Source organism: Heterobasidion irregulare (assembly GCF_000320585.1).
Source record: "Heterobasidion irregulare TC 32-1 unplaced genomic scaffold scaffold_06, whole genome shotgun sequence".
Taxonomy (NCBI): domain Eukaryota; kingdom Fungi; phylum Basidiomycota; class Agaricomycetes; order Russulales; family Bondarzewiaceae; genus Heterobasidion; species Heterobasidion irregulare.
The window spans coordinates 1,014,638-1,028,062 of NW_009258202.1; the positions used below are offsets into that span (position 1 = coordinate 1,014,638).

Below are 13,425 nucleotides of genomic sequence, written 5' to 3' on the forward strand. Positions count from 1 at the left end.
TCTTTCTTTCTTCATGACGCGGGGCGCTGCCGCCTCCCCTGGGCGCAAAGGCGCTTGGGAACCGCTTCCTGTCATTGTATACGGATATGCTGTGCATCCTCTCTCCCCCTCCCACAGGGATACCCGTATCTCCCACAAATATCGCTCGTCGACCGCAACGGCCTCGTCATCTGCCGACTCGCTCGTGCACAGGGATGTCGTTTCTTTGGAAGTCGGAGACCAGGTCTACGCCTTCGAGAAGTACACCCCCAAAGGCAAAGAGACGGAAGGGATTTGGTACAGAGGGTACGTCTCCGTCCACCGCTTTCTGTTTTCAATCATTCATATTGCTACAGCTATGTGGTTTGCACGACACGACGCCCTCCCGTATCTTGGAACGCGTCCTCGGACCCTTCATCCTCGAAGGCCCCCAAGGTCGAAGAGCCTCAGCAGGTTTTTATAGGTATCTTCCCTGCATCCCACATTTATATTAGGGATGAACTTCCAGATGCCGAGGGGCGTCTAGCCGACGTGGCTGCTGCGTTTCACAACGGTGCAGATGTTTCGCTGGATGTCTTCAAGGCTGGGGCCATGGACACGCTCCGGGAGGAAGAGGAAGATGATGCTTTAGCACAGAGGAAATCTTTCAAGCTCGGACCACCTCCTGACCAGGCGAAGTCTTCGCGAGCAGGCCTTCTTGTGTACACCCCTAGCATTCGCTCTGTGTCCTCTTCCGATTCGCACGAGATGAACAAGCCGCTTCCTCCTCGTCCATCTCTGAAGTCTGGAGACGATACAGCATCAGGTGCGGCACAGCCTATCATCGATGAGATCGCTTCCGCTCTTCGCGAATGGCACACCCTCATGTTTCAGTACTTGGCTCGCCGCGACTACAAACTCTTCCAGACGGTACGCGAGCACATAGAGGCGCTCCATCTGGGTCGCCGACAGCTACTTGCACAGACCCTCAGCACCGAAGAAACACTCAATCTTCGGCGCGACTGTGTTATGCGGTTGGTGAGCGGAAACATCGTACAGGGCCTTGATGTCATCGTTCGGCACCCCACAGGTGGAGGTTTGGTCACCGTTGATGCAGACGGCGAACTCGACACTCGAAATTGGATGAGTGCCGTTCGGATGTATGCCATGCAAGCCTCATTGGCTTATATGAATGCAGCTCCTGAACCCGTCAAAGGTCTGCGGTCTCATCTCAGTATGGATAGCCCGAACATGGCGCCTCTCCCTACTCCGGCTCACTCAGCATTTCCCGAATATACCCGGACAAGGAGCCATTCTCACAGATTCGATTCTTTTTCTAGTATGAAGGATTCAACGCCTAAATTTTACCATGTATTCCTCGAACTGCGCGCATTCGTAGCCTCCCTCTGCTCTCCTGGCGAGACAGCAGAACTCTACTTTTCTTTGTATAACAAGAACGAATCCCGGTTTGTCACAGAAGATTTCTGTGCCATCCTTAATCACAATGGGGTCCTCTCACGCGATCCTTCGGCTCGCATCCGTACTCTTTTCACAGACTTAGCCCAGTCCGACGTACGAGACCCGGTCTATCTAGTGTGTCGTATCGTCCGAAATGGGTCGCTCAAGATTGGAACCCACATGAGCAGCGGTGTACCACAGTCTATGGATGGGGGCAGACGGGTTTCGGATGTTTCTTCTAGAGATTCAAGCCCAGTTGTGTGGAACGAATCGACGCTCAACCTCAATTTTGGTGGTCGTCAGACAACATCGGACAATTATGCGACCTACCGGCGGCCATTTGGATGTGCGGTCCTGGAGCTCACCCAGTTGAGCAAACTCGCCGCTGATCATAGCGAGGTCTCTTCGACCAAAGAGTTCACAATGCCCATCTTTGTACCTGCCAATGAGGCTATCTTCTCGATGCTACATCAGGACATCATTGGCAACAACTCGAAGGAATTCGAGAAGTCCCCCAGGTGCGTCACAGACAGGACTGACAATATCATGTACTCCGATTCTTACAGGCATTGATAGGGCCGAAATGATTGCAGTCTCAGTCAAAATCTTTCACGGCAATGCTAGCACTATTGTGAAGGAAAACACATCCCTGCTTTCTGATGTACCGCCGACTCTGCGGCTTGGTTTTCCCGATGTCGTGTTCCCTGGCGATGTTCGGAACGAGCTCTACATCAAACTCTGGAGCGGCGACTTTCCTTCTTCTCACAATAGCACAGCACGGCGTAGTGTTCCTAATTTCGCTCTTGCTCGATCCGGGATGCCCACAACCAACAACATCCAAGTTACTATGGAGGTGCGCGATCGAGATGGGAGAATCATCGACGATATTATATCGCAGGGAAGTGGTGAGCCCAAAGTATCACAGTTTCACTCCATGGTGTTCCTTCGCAATAGCCAGCCAACCTTTGGTGAACTCGTCAAATTGAATTTCCCCACGGATAATCTTCCCCAGTGGCACCTGTTTTTCACTTTCAGATATCGTAGCTCAAGGGACAAACAAACTAGTCGGGGTGATAGCTCGGATCGGCCGTTTGCGTTTGCATTCTTACCTCTCGCGCCGGAGGGTCTCTCGTTCCTCGAAGATGGGCCTCACACACTCGTGCTCTACCGAGCAGATCGGCTGAACCAAGTCACGCCAGAGTTATACCTGGGCGCGAAATCATGGTTGGCGGCTAGTCAACGGCCAGAGCAGGTTGCTGTTCCTACTGAACTACAGAGGATCGCACCACCTATGCGGGACAACTTGGTGATTCGTTCTTCTCTCTGTTCTACTCGTCACACCCAACATTCCGACCTGCTGAGTCTCCTCAATTGGTCTTCTATCAATGACGCACAAGTGCTTTCAGCCGTCTTGACTAGGTTCACTTTTGTTGGCGAACTCGAAATTGTCAAGTTTTTGCGGAATATCTTCGACTCGCTGTTCGGCATCCTCGTTTCGAAGAGCAACCAGTCTGGCGAGATGGATCTGCTTGTTTTCAATGCTCTCGTGACTGTCCTTGGTATAGTTCAAGATCGACGCTTCAGCAATTTCCAGCCTGTATTGGACATTTACATCGAGAAACACTTTAATTGTGCGGGCGCGTCGTCGCACATGATACAATCTATGAATCGTCTGCTGGCCAACCCAACATCGTCCGAATCTGCCCAGCCCCTGCGTGCCGCTCTCAAAGTCTGGCATTATATCTTCAAGTTCATTGCTAGATCGAGGGAGCTGCAGAAGGCGAAGGAAATGGGTATGGGCGGCGGGGCTACCGCGGAACACTTAGAGGCAACATTCAGACGAGATCTGCAATCCCATTTGTTAGAGGTCACTCGAATGATGGCCACCACCTCACCCCCTTCGGTTATCGGCACTCAGACCATCGCACTGCAGCATTTCACATCCATCCTCCCGGAATTGGCCAAAATATTCTCTACTGTGGAGTTGGTGGCGATTGCGACCAGATTTGCCAATGCAGTCGTCGGGGTCAGAGGCAAAATCGTCATCTGGAAACTCATCATGTATCTTCAGATCGTCAAAGGTTTCTTATTCGATAACGCACAGTCGCGACTACTACTTGTCGAGGCGGTAGGCTCTTGGATCAAGCCTCATTTCGGAAAGTTTGATGAGTACGCGCATATAGTGCCGGGAGATGTCGATGCTTTACAGGACACGGCAAGAGTCAACTGGCTAGAGAGCATCAGGCTGTGCGTGACTATTATCGCGCTCATGCTGGACAAACTCCAGCAGTGCCTGGTCGATCCTGCTATCGTTGCGAACCACAACCATCTTCGTCAGGAACAGGACAACATAGAATATCTACTCTCGTTGATTCCAAGGTATGATTCTGTATGTCATCTCTTGTTCTTTGTATTGATCGTAGCTTCTCGCAAGGCTGCTTGCTTCATACCGAGAATTCCAAAATCCCGCAAACGCGAAGGCAGTGCAACAAATCAGGTCTCCAGCCACAACTCCTACACCCATCCCCGTGATCTTCCCGGAATCATACCCATTCTCGCTGGTTGCTCATCTCCCCAACACGTCGAAAAAGTTCAATGGTGCTTATCACGGAGAGGGCCAGATACTGTTTAGCCCTGCACAAGGCGAGACGGCCGTCACATTCCTGGTCCTTGTATTATCGTGTACAAAGAAGCACCTCCTGGACTTCTTTGCATCAATCTTCGAAATTGAAGGACGAGATAACTTTGCTGCTCTGTTGATGCAGTTCTTCGAAGTCGCCAGTTCGATCTTGGACAATGATGCGTGGCCAAGCAATTGGTTGAACGTCAATATTCTGGCGCATAAGGTCCTGATCAAAATGATGGAATCTGTCGCTGTTTTCTTAGAGAAGGATTTCATTCCCGGTCCGGATGAGACCTTCCAATTCAATGTCGATCTATGGAGGGACGGGATCCACATGCTGCTCAAGCTTCTTTCATCTGACCAATTGGTCATTGAAGAATTCAGCCCCCAGGTGAGAAATTTGACTATCTTGAGTATGGAATATGCATTTATGTTGTTTGGACAAATAGAAACGCCGAGCCGTGTGGCGGCTTGCTGGCGACATACGCGGCGATGGAGCAGCAATCTTACTACAGCTCTGGGATGTCCTTGGTTGGTCTGAGGAGCTATCTGAGAGGACGGGGGCGGTTACACGATTTGGCGTAAGATTCTGTCTTTTTTTCCTGTTCCAGTGGCTTAGCGTTCACATCTAGGGATATCAAACTTTGCTAAGTTCCCTCGTCGGTCATGTCGTCAATCTTTGCCTCAGCCATCACGATCAACTCCGTAGTAACGCCGTCCAAATTCTCTACAGCATGATCGTTTCGCAGTACCACGCTCACCAGCACTTCGACAACATTGAGAACGAACTAGTCAATAAACTCGACTCTTTGTTCATGTCCGATAGCAAAGGAGACGACATTTCACGAGCCTTTTTCATCAGTCAACTTCGCCAGTTGTTCGACTCGTCCTCTTTGGATGAACAGCTTCGAGAGAGGGTAGCCAACTTCTTACAATCCGTGGATGACTTCCTGGATCTTCTACTGAACGTCCGTGCGCTGCCCGAGGGCGATGAATTTGCCGACGATCGTGTCATCGCTACTGTCTGTCCTGGTTTTTCAAATACTGCAGGCATTTACTGACTTCCGGTCCTTCTTTGAAAGCTCCGACTCATGAACTTCATCCGTCGCATTGGTCGAAATGAGATCTATATCAAATATGTTCATCAACTAGTCAACGTATGCTATGAACATAACCCGCCTCTTGTTGCTGCAACTGATTTCTTTTTTTTTTTTTTGCTTTGTAGATGCATCTTCAGTCGCAGAACTTTGTCGAAGCAGCACTCACGTTGAAGCTACATTCCGATCTCCACGAATGGGATCTCAATTCGTTTGTTGAACCCATGGAGGAACTTGGCCTACCACAGCAGTCACAATTCCATCGAAAAGAGACTCTTTCGTTGCTGATATTAGATTATCTCGGTTCGTCTTCCAACGCTATTCATTCAGTCAATTTTTTGCTGAGTCCATTCATAGGCAGAGGAAAAGCATGGGAGAGTGCCATCGAGATCTGCAAGGAGCTGGTCTTTCAGCATTCAGAGGTCACGTTTAACTAGTGCGCACTGTCCTTGCTGCCAATGGCTGTGTTACTGATTCAGTGAACAGTGGACGTCTCGCTGAGATTCTGCGCCATCAAGCTGCTCTCTTGGAGCATATCGTCACCGATCAGCGCTACTATCCTGACTATTTCCGAGTTGCTTTCTACGGCGATTTCCCAGCTGCCATTCGCAATAACCAATTCATTGTAGGTCTAATCGATACAACTCCGTACTCTAGGCTAAATCGTGGTCACAGTACCGAGGGTTCGAGTGGGAAAAGTTTGGGGCTTTCTGCGAACGCATGCTCAACAAGCACCCAGGCGCACAGCTCCTCAGAACTGTAGGAGAGCCTCCTGTCGACATCAAGTTTGGGAACGACCAATACATTCAATGCACAGCCGTTACGCCAGAGCCAAATCAAGCGCTGCCCATCTTCACCAATCCTGATGTTCCGGTCGCAGTACGGACATACTATGAACACAGGCACGTATAATTTAACACCCTTCGCTGCCGGACAAGAGACTGACCCATTCTCGTCGTTTATAGCGCAATCAACCTGTTCAGCTGTTCGCGGCCAGTGCCCAAATTGGACAGCGAAGGTGTGGAGGAAGTATGGATCGAAAAGACCTACTTTACCACGGAGGAATCGTTTCCCACGGTTTTGCGACGATCCGAGGTCGTCGCGCGGGAAGTGCTAGAAATCTCGCCGATCGAATCCGCTCTTCAAGATGTCGAACAAAAGACAAGGGAGTTGGCGGCCCTGAACATTCGATACTCGGCATTGTCCAAGACAGCGCAGGTTTTGTCAACGAATCCTCTCGCCATGACTCTAAATGGCGTCGTCGACGCACCTGTCAACGGCGGCATTGCTCGCTACAGGCAGGCGTTCTTGACCCCAGCCTATCTCATCAGGTATCCCGAGCGTGCAGAGGATGTGGAGAGGTTGCGAAACAGCATCGACGAGCAGGTCCGTCGACACATCTTCGTCGAAATGACTGCTGACTTATTCGCACGTTCGTTCGTTTCCTCACAGGTCCGCGTCATTGACCATTGCTTGCGGCTGCATGGGCAGTTGTGCCCGCCGGAGATGCTGGCGTTCCACGAAACCATGGAGAAGTGGTTCAGGAAAAACTTCCAGGACGAGATCCGTCGGCTGTCTGTCGACGGACAGTCCGAGCGGCCGTTGTCCCGCATGACTGGCCTGCCGGCCGTATCCTCTTACGCGTCCTCCGTGAACGAGACGGCATCCCTCCAGCGCACGGTGTCCACAACATCCACCACGCGCCCGCCGTTCGTCATCCCTCCCCTCCAGCTCGGGCGTCCGGTCATGACGCCGCCTCCGGACTCGCCGCGGGAGAGCGCCAATCCTGGCGGCAGCGCCGCGCCGAAGCAGACGCCGCTGCAGCGGCACCTCGCGCACCTCGCGCGGCACGGAATGAACGGCGTGTCGTCAGCCCCTGGAGAGGGCGGCACCGGGAGCGACTCGGTCTCGGCTGGCTCGCCGCAGGGCTCGCTGTTGAACGTGGTCGGCGTGGGAGGACATCCCATCGCGGCTAGTAGTGGGTCGATCATTGGCAGTGTGGGCGGCTCCCTGAGAGGGCGCTTCTCGCGGTTGGGGAGCCTGAACTTCGGGCGGAAGGATGGTCCATGATGTGCGCTCTTGTTTTTTATTTTCGTTTCATTTCGTCCTGTTTTCCCGTTTTCGTTTCGCTCGGATGGAGGTGCCGATCTACTCTCGATTCGATATGCGTCGCTCATTTATTGTAGTTATTATCTGGGATGCGGTGCTTCCTTTCGCGCATTGTAGGTTTTCGATTAATCCAAGTAGGTAGCAAAGCGAGATACCAGCATTTGTTGTTGTATAATGCAAATTGACGTTCCCTTTTCTCAATTGCGACGCGGACTCACGACGCGCATGGCGGACAGGAGTGTGAACGGCGACTCGTTCCGGAGAAAGGCTACAATGTATGTGTGAAAGACGAAGGTGGGCGGGGACGGACGAAATATATAGTACAGATACTACAGGACGGCGGCGAGCCGGGTCTCGACGCGTGAAGGGGCGAAGGGCAAAGGGCGTGATATGTGGTGAGGAGATCGTGAAAGATAGATGGTGGAACGAACACACCGAATGATACAACAAAACGAAGAGAATAGGGAGTCACAGAAATAAGATAGTCAACTGGCGGCCTCGACGGTCCATGTGAGTAGTAGTAGGTGTGTGTGCGCACGACAGGCTCCTCTTTTCCCTGCTACATGTGCCCATAGCCGGCGGACAGCCGCTTGTCTGGTCTGAGGTACTTTCCGTGGCTCAAGGCGGCGTGGTCGTACAGGCTCGGACGCACGTGCTTGGAGCCGAGGCGGTGCGAGCGCTGGGCGACGCCGGGATGGGCGAGCTGCGGCTGCTCCAAGATGAAATCATGCGTGGCGAGTTCATCCGAATGACGGTAGGGCGACATCCCGCCCGGATACGGCATGTCCATGGCGTTTTCCTGGTCCCGGGCGTGCGACGGGACGAGCCATGGGCTGACAAAGTCCAAGGCGGGCGGCGCCGCGGGGGCCTTCGGTTGCACGAGGGTCTGGGAGCCGCGAGGATCAGCGAGCGCGCACAGAGGCGACGGGTAAGAAAGGGTGCTCACGTATTTCGCGAGGACCTTCCCCAGGGCTTCGGCGAGGCGGGACCAGGGGAAAACCTTGATGTCCTTCTCGATGTGCCGCGGCTTGGGGGCGGGGTAGTCCATAATTTGCTGGAAAAACTCGGAGAAGCGCGGCGTCTTGTTGATGGTGATGGGGTGGAGGCCCTCGAGGTTGCGCCGGATCCGGTTCTTCTCCTCGACGGAAAAGTTGTTTTGGACGAGGTATTGCAGGAGGGAGATGATGTCGACAGAGGTGATGTAGAACTCGCCGTCGTCGACGCGATAGATGCAGGAAGCGACGACCTGGCCCTCCGTGTAGTCCTCCGGCTCGATGGACTTGCACGAGACCAAGATTTGGTTGGCGTCCTGCGTGCGCCCGAACCGCACGAGGCGCCTTCCAGCGCTCAGCTCCTTGACAGTGAAGCCCTCGGACATGGATTCGAGGGGAGAGACGAGGACGAGCTTGAGGCTGTCCGATCCCTCGAGCTCGCTCCGGCGGAGAAGCTGGGAATGAGGCTGGCGCGTCGAGTGGCCTCGCTTATTACGAATCTGGTAGTGTGAGGGTTTCACAGGGCAGGTGGGGGAGATGTGGGTATTTGTGGCATCAAAGACAAAGTGTTCTGCGAGAGAAGGAACGTTTGCCACAAGATCAAGTTCGTGCTTCAGCCGAGATGATGTATCTACATGAGTATCGTTCGGGTGAATACAGCGCGGTATGGGGAAGCAACATGACTGACTCGCTCGCCAATACGTGAACTGGCCAAAGGTGACCGAGTCCAAGACTACATTGTCCGAGTCCAACGCCTGCACAGACACCGAGACGGTTGGAGAGGTTCTAGACTCACTGGGATCTGGGATAGAGCCCTCCAGGCGCCATTTATCCAGCGCGTCTTCTCGGAAGATGACTGTCTGGATGGCCCTGTCGCCAACGACGAGGCGGAGATAGACGTTATTCGAAGGGCGGTAGATATTTCGGAAGCAGGTGTAGACGGTGATGGGGACGCCGTGCTCGCCTTCGATGGGGGTGTAATCCAAGACGCGAAACATTCCCAGGGAGGAGATGGCGAGGCAATCGTCCGCGGAATCTGTGCCCAAGGGAAGTTCTGAAGTAGGGGAAAGGGAATCTGTGCCTTGATCTGATTCTAGCAGGGTGTAAGTTGTGGACTGGGAGGAGCGGGAGGTGGAGAAGGTAGATTGTGAGGGCGGGTCGAGGGGGCTGGGGGAGGGGGAGGGGGAGGAGGACATTGCGGACGGGGAGGAGGAGGGAGGGGAGTAGGATGTGGATGTGGGGGAGGTGAGACAAGGCCGAGGAGGGTCGGGAGGAGTTTATATACGAGCGAGAGGAGGATGAATGGTGGCGGGAAGAGGTTCAAGTGCCGGGGGCCTGACATATTGTCTGTGTCCCAAACCGGTCCCGGTCAGCACTCACTGTCTGCTCCCCCCGCGACCTCCCACCGCACCACATGGACCCCCACCGCCAGGAGCAGTGGCACCGGAGCCCCCGCGCCGTCCGCGCAGCCACGCAGCTGTGTGTGGCCGCAGCAGGGATGGCTGGCGGATGGTGTGGCTCTGAGGAAGACGATGGAGGTCGGCTACTCAAGCGGTCGGTAGCCTCGTGGTCAGCAAGCCAAACAAGACAGCACGATCTCAGATCTCCTCTCCACCCCGCCGTCCTCTCGGGCCTCCCTCCCCTCACACCACCGTCCACACAAACATCCCTTCCCGCTCTCGCCTCACCATAACCGGCGCGCGCCCCGCGCCCGAGGTACACATGGCCGCTTCATCAGACCCTCGCAAAATAATCAGCAACAATAGATCAGAATTCACGCCCTGGTTGCTTCGCTGCCCCCTACGGCTCAACTTGCTCCCTCATGCGACGCAACTGCCCGCCCGGGAACACTTCGTCCTCCCACATCCCCGCAGACGTCGCCCACCCGGAGCCAGCTTGCATCCCTCACAATTATCCTATCTCGCGAGGCACACAGGCTCGCACAAAAAAACCGCGATTAAACAAGTGCAACGCTCGCGGTCTAGACCCACCGATCTAATGGCCCGCTAGCCCAGCTTAGCACCCATTGGGCGCAATCTCCCTGTCCGGCAAGGACCACTTGGAGCTTCGCCCTCATCCGCACTCAATGGCTCGCCGGCCCCTCCATTTTTGTGACCGCCCTCCCCATTCCACAAAGTCGATCCCCCATATCCGACCGCCAAAGGTGGCCTCCGAGTCGGCACCGGGCAAAAGTCCCAGTCCGACGACAGGGCGGACCACCCGACCGCAGCCTATATGTTGAGATGACCCGTGCGCAGAGTGCGATCAACCTCGCTCGATGGACGGGCGGCCCGTCGATCATGGAATACCCACACAGCTCCGTCGTATAATGCGACGCCAAGCGACGGGCGAATACCCGAAGCGCAACCGTAGATACGACCAATAATCGCGCCAGAACCACATCTCAATTTGAGCGTGCCCTGGAGCAGAGGCGGAAACCATGCGTTACATGCAAAATACTCTGCCCTTCCAAGGTGAATAAAAATTGGCCGATAATGACTCTACCATCTGACCGTCAAATAAATGCGTGGTCAGAAGAAGGAAAGCGATAAGGGAAAGAAAAAAGTGCATCTCTGCTGCGCCGTTATGGAGAACTCATCTCAGACGTCTGCGCCTTGTCCAACGACTGCCACCAGGTCAGGACACGGTCCACACGCTAACCGAGTCGGGTCGCAGCACACGGCTGTGTGCCTTTTAAGGAAATACGGGATAGATTGTCCGGTGGCTGACGCCTCGGGAGGTCAATTTTGCAGGCACGTTACATGCCTTGGATCCCAGACGCCCTCTGCGCCCTCCCGCGCCCGCCACACACGCGCGACGGGCGGAATGGAGCCCTCTGCCGACAGCACGCGCTGGCAGACGGTGCACTGCGTCTCGAACAGGCCTTCGTAGGTCACGAGCATCTCCTGTCCGAGGCACGGCGGTCGGGGGCCAGAATCGACAGCGGCGAGCGGACCCATCGGGAGGCATGACAAGAGGAGGGTTTGAATTCCAGAAAATTGGGGGTCGTCGATGATCCGGCGGCGAGGGAGGGCGGCACAGGACGTCAGAGAATTAGTGTGGCAGGACGATCGAGTGCGCGCGCACCATGAAACATTGGAACGAGATCCGCGGCGCGGATTGGACCATCCGCGCAATGTACTGTGAAAGCTTCAAGAAGACTTGGTAGTCGGACTGTGAGTGGGGAGGTTTCTGTGTGGCAAGGGAGGGCGGTGAGCTCTCCATGACGTCCCGAGTTTCGGAGAGATATAAGTCAATGAGCCCTACCCTTTCTCGGGCCCCGAACGCCGTGACGGTCTCTATGAGCAAAGGTCGATCGTCGTACTTTTGGGACCTGTCCTCCTTCGGGTCCTCGTAATGTCCAAGTACGATGAACGCCTTGAGGACATCCGGAATCACGAACCGCAGCAAGAGCGGGACGCGCAGGTCGCGTGGCTCCTTCGGGCCCGACAGCCAGATGTGCAGCCTCGCCTCTCGCGACGGCGCCGCGTTGAACTGGCGAATGTATTCGGGAACACCCGCTATCGACAGCGGAAGGGCAGACGGCTCGGGAGACGGGAACAGCGACGCGGTCCGGGGGTGGAAGGAGGGGTACGGCCGTGGCGACTCGGGCGTCGACGAGCGCCTGTCCGCCGCCAAAAGCGCGCGGCGTCAGATCGAGAGACAGCGCAGAGCCGTGTGCAGGCCTACCGACGCTTGCGGGCCCCCGTGCGGCCACCGTCCCTGAGGCCCGAGTGGTCCCTGCGCTCGCTCTCGGCTGCCACCCGCAACGCCTCCTGCACCTTCGTCTGCAGCAGCGCCCTGCGCATCTCGGTCGCCTCGAACAGGACGCGCTTCATCGTCTCCAGGAGAGTGCCCGGCGTGGGGTCGGGGCCGACGTCGAGGCCCGGTGTGCGGAGGAGCAGGGGCGGCAGCTGGCGCAGGCCGGGCACGCGCGCGGAGAACTCGGTGAGCGCGTCTATCTGGGATTGCAGGGTCGTCAGCACAGACTGGGGCGCCGTGGACGATGGAGAGTGTGTGGGAGGGTCCATCGCAGGAGACGGTGGAGGAGGTCGCGGTCGCGGTCACAGGTCGCGTGTGGTGGTGCAGTGGTAGTTGCTTCGGAGGAGCAGCTCCGCGGCCGCAGAGCCGGGCGCGACACGGGCGCTAGCTCGACACGTGGGAATTGGATTACCGATGCGGAATCGAGTGGTTGGATCTCAACTCATGGCATCTGCTGCTTGATACCAATGCCCCTTCTTGTGATCTCGCCCTTTCTCTCTCGAAGCGTTGGCTTCGCTCGCTCGCCCTTCTCGTGTGCCCAGGCCGAAATGTCTGATATCTCGATTGCCACGTGGAAAGGCACGGTCTGCGGTCATATCTTGGAAGCCTCGCCTGTCAGTACAAGTACTACTAGCTGGTACATACAAATATCCAACACCAATATATACGAGGCGTTTCACGTCGTCGCGTTCGCGACTGGCGGCTCCCACAAATGCGCGATTAAACGCGCTCGTCCCACCGCGGTCCCATATGAGTCCACGACAACATGCCATCATCATCAGCCGGCCGCCTATAAATTGGGCAGGGTGTCGACACGCCCGCGCATCAGAAATTCCACGACCTACTTACCCACTTATTATGCGACTCCCGTAAGACAATAGCGGCCCAATTCCTGGCGCCGTCGCGAACGCCGCCAGATGTCGCCGCAGCTTTGCTCGCGACGCGGGGCCCTGATCACGGGCTGTTAGCCGACAATCTTACCACTTCAAGTCTCCCTCCATCTTCTCTCGGAGAGAGAGAAGCACGACCAGAACAGAACAGAGAACAGAACAGAACAGAGCGTCAGAACCAGGCAGCGCACAGTCCCCTTTTCTTTTCTCCGGTCGACGCCCTCGAAATCACGATATTCTTTCGTCGCGCCACGGACTGTGCGCCGTCCGACCCATCACCCGCCGTTGATTCTCTGGGGCTTACAATGGTGCTCAGTGGTCAGAAATTCGATACTTCCGGCAGTCTCCCGGTACAGCGATAAGCGCCCGACGTCCCCCTCTCGCACTGCACGGCATCGTGACGTACACCGCGACGATTCAGAGCCCTGTCGACGGTCCACAATAGCCATAGAAGGAAGGTATCGTGTTCGCTCGATCCTAGTCCCCAACTGCGTGCGTAAGTACTGACGATGGAAATTCCCCGTGACTCATTTGAA

The 13,425-nt window shown here is 55.4% G+C and overlaps 6 protein-coding genes across 6 annotated transcripts; 4 read left to right on the top strand and 2 right to left on the bottom strand.

Moving 5' to 3' along the window:
* Nucleotides 1-13: 13 nt before the first annotated feature.
* HETIRDRAFT_154870 (uncharacterized protein) lies at nt 14-7,278 on the top strand (the record flags this gene model as incomplete). The annotated part of the gene is made up of 13 exons (XM_009549047.1): nt 14-285; nt 336-1,934; nt 1,993-3,795; nt 3,851-4,430; nt 4,489-4,605; nt 4,672-5,061; nt 5,122-5,196; nt 5,265-5,439; nt 5,494-5,572; nt 5,623-5,761; nt 5,812-6,038; nt 6,102-6,522; nt 6,589-7,278. The coding sequence occupies 13 exons, from the start codon at nt 14-16 to the stop codon at nt 7,204-7,206; spliced, it is 6,495 nt and encodes a 2,164-aa protein (XP_009547342.1). The 3' UTR covers nt 7,207-7,278.
* Nucleotides 7,279-7,480: 202 nt separating this feature from the next.
* Nucleotides 7,481-7,770, top strand: HETIRDRAFT_409992 (uncharacterized protein). Its single transcript, XM_009549048.1, has one exon. It carries the CDS (start codon nt 7,523-7,525, stop codon nt 7,685-7,687), a length of 165 nt encoding a protein of 54 aa, XP_009547343.1. The 5' UTR covers nt 7,481-7,522; the 3' UTR covers nt 7,688-7,770.
* A 415-nt stretch (nt 7,771-8,185) lies between these two features.
* On the bottom strand, nt 8,186-8,599 carry HETIRDRAFT_243603 (uncharacterized protein; the record flags this gene model as incomplete). The annotated part of the gene is made up of 1 exon (XM_009549049.1): nt 8,186-8,599. A coding segment is annotated over one exon (414 nt), but the record flags the coding sequence as incomplete, so codon positions are not given.
* A 1,052-nt stretch (nt 8,600-9,651) lies between these two features.
* On the top strand, nt 9,652-10,198 carry HETIRDRAFT_452178 (uncharacterized protein; the record flags this gene model as incomplete). Its single annotated transcript, XM_009549050.1, has 3 exons — nt 9,652-9,749; nt 9,800-9,953; nt 10,004-10,198. The coding sequence occupies 3 exons, from the start codon at nt 9,652-9,654 to the stop codon at nt 10,196-10,198; spliced, it is 447 nt and encodes a 148-aa protein (XP_009547345.1).
* A 780-nt stretch (nt 10,199-10,978) lies between these two features.
* On the bottom strand, nt 10,979-11,648 carry HETIRDRAFT_319541 (uncharacterized protein; the record flags this gene model as incomplete). The annotated part of the gene is made up of 3 exons (XM_009549051.1): nt 10,979-11,143; nt 11,325-11,429; nt 11,505-11,648. Coding segments are annotated over 3 exons (414 nt in total), but the record flags the coding sequence as incomplete, so codon positions are not given.
* An 899-nt stretch (nt 11,649-12,547) lies between these two features.
* HETIRDRAFT_101758 (uncharacterized protein) lies at nt 12,548-13,251 on the top strand (the record flags this gene model as incomplete). The annotated part of the gene is made up of 2 exons (XM_009549052.1): nt 12,548-12,742; nt 12,805-13,251. The coding sequence occupies 2 exons, from the start codon at nt 12,548-12,550 to the stop codon at nt 13,249-13,251; spliced, it is 642 nt and encodes a 213-aa protein (XP_009547347.1).
* Nucleotides 13,252-13,425: the final 174 nt, after the last annotated feature.

Excerpts from the sequence above, each read along its gene's own strand:
- HETIRDRAFT_409992 (XM_009549048.1), top strand. The coding sequence starts at position 7,523 with ATGTGTGAAAGACGAAGGTGGGCGGGGACGGACGAAATATATAGTACA.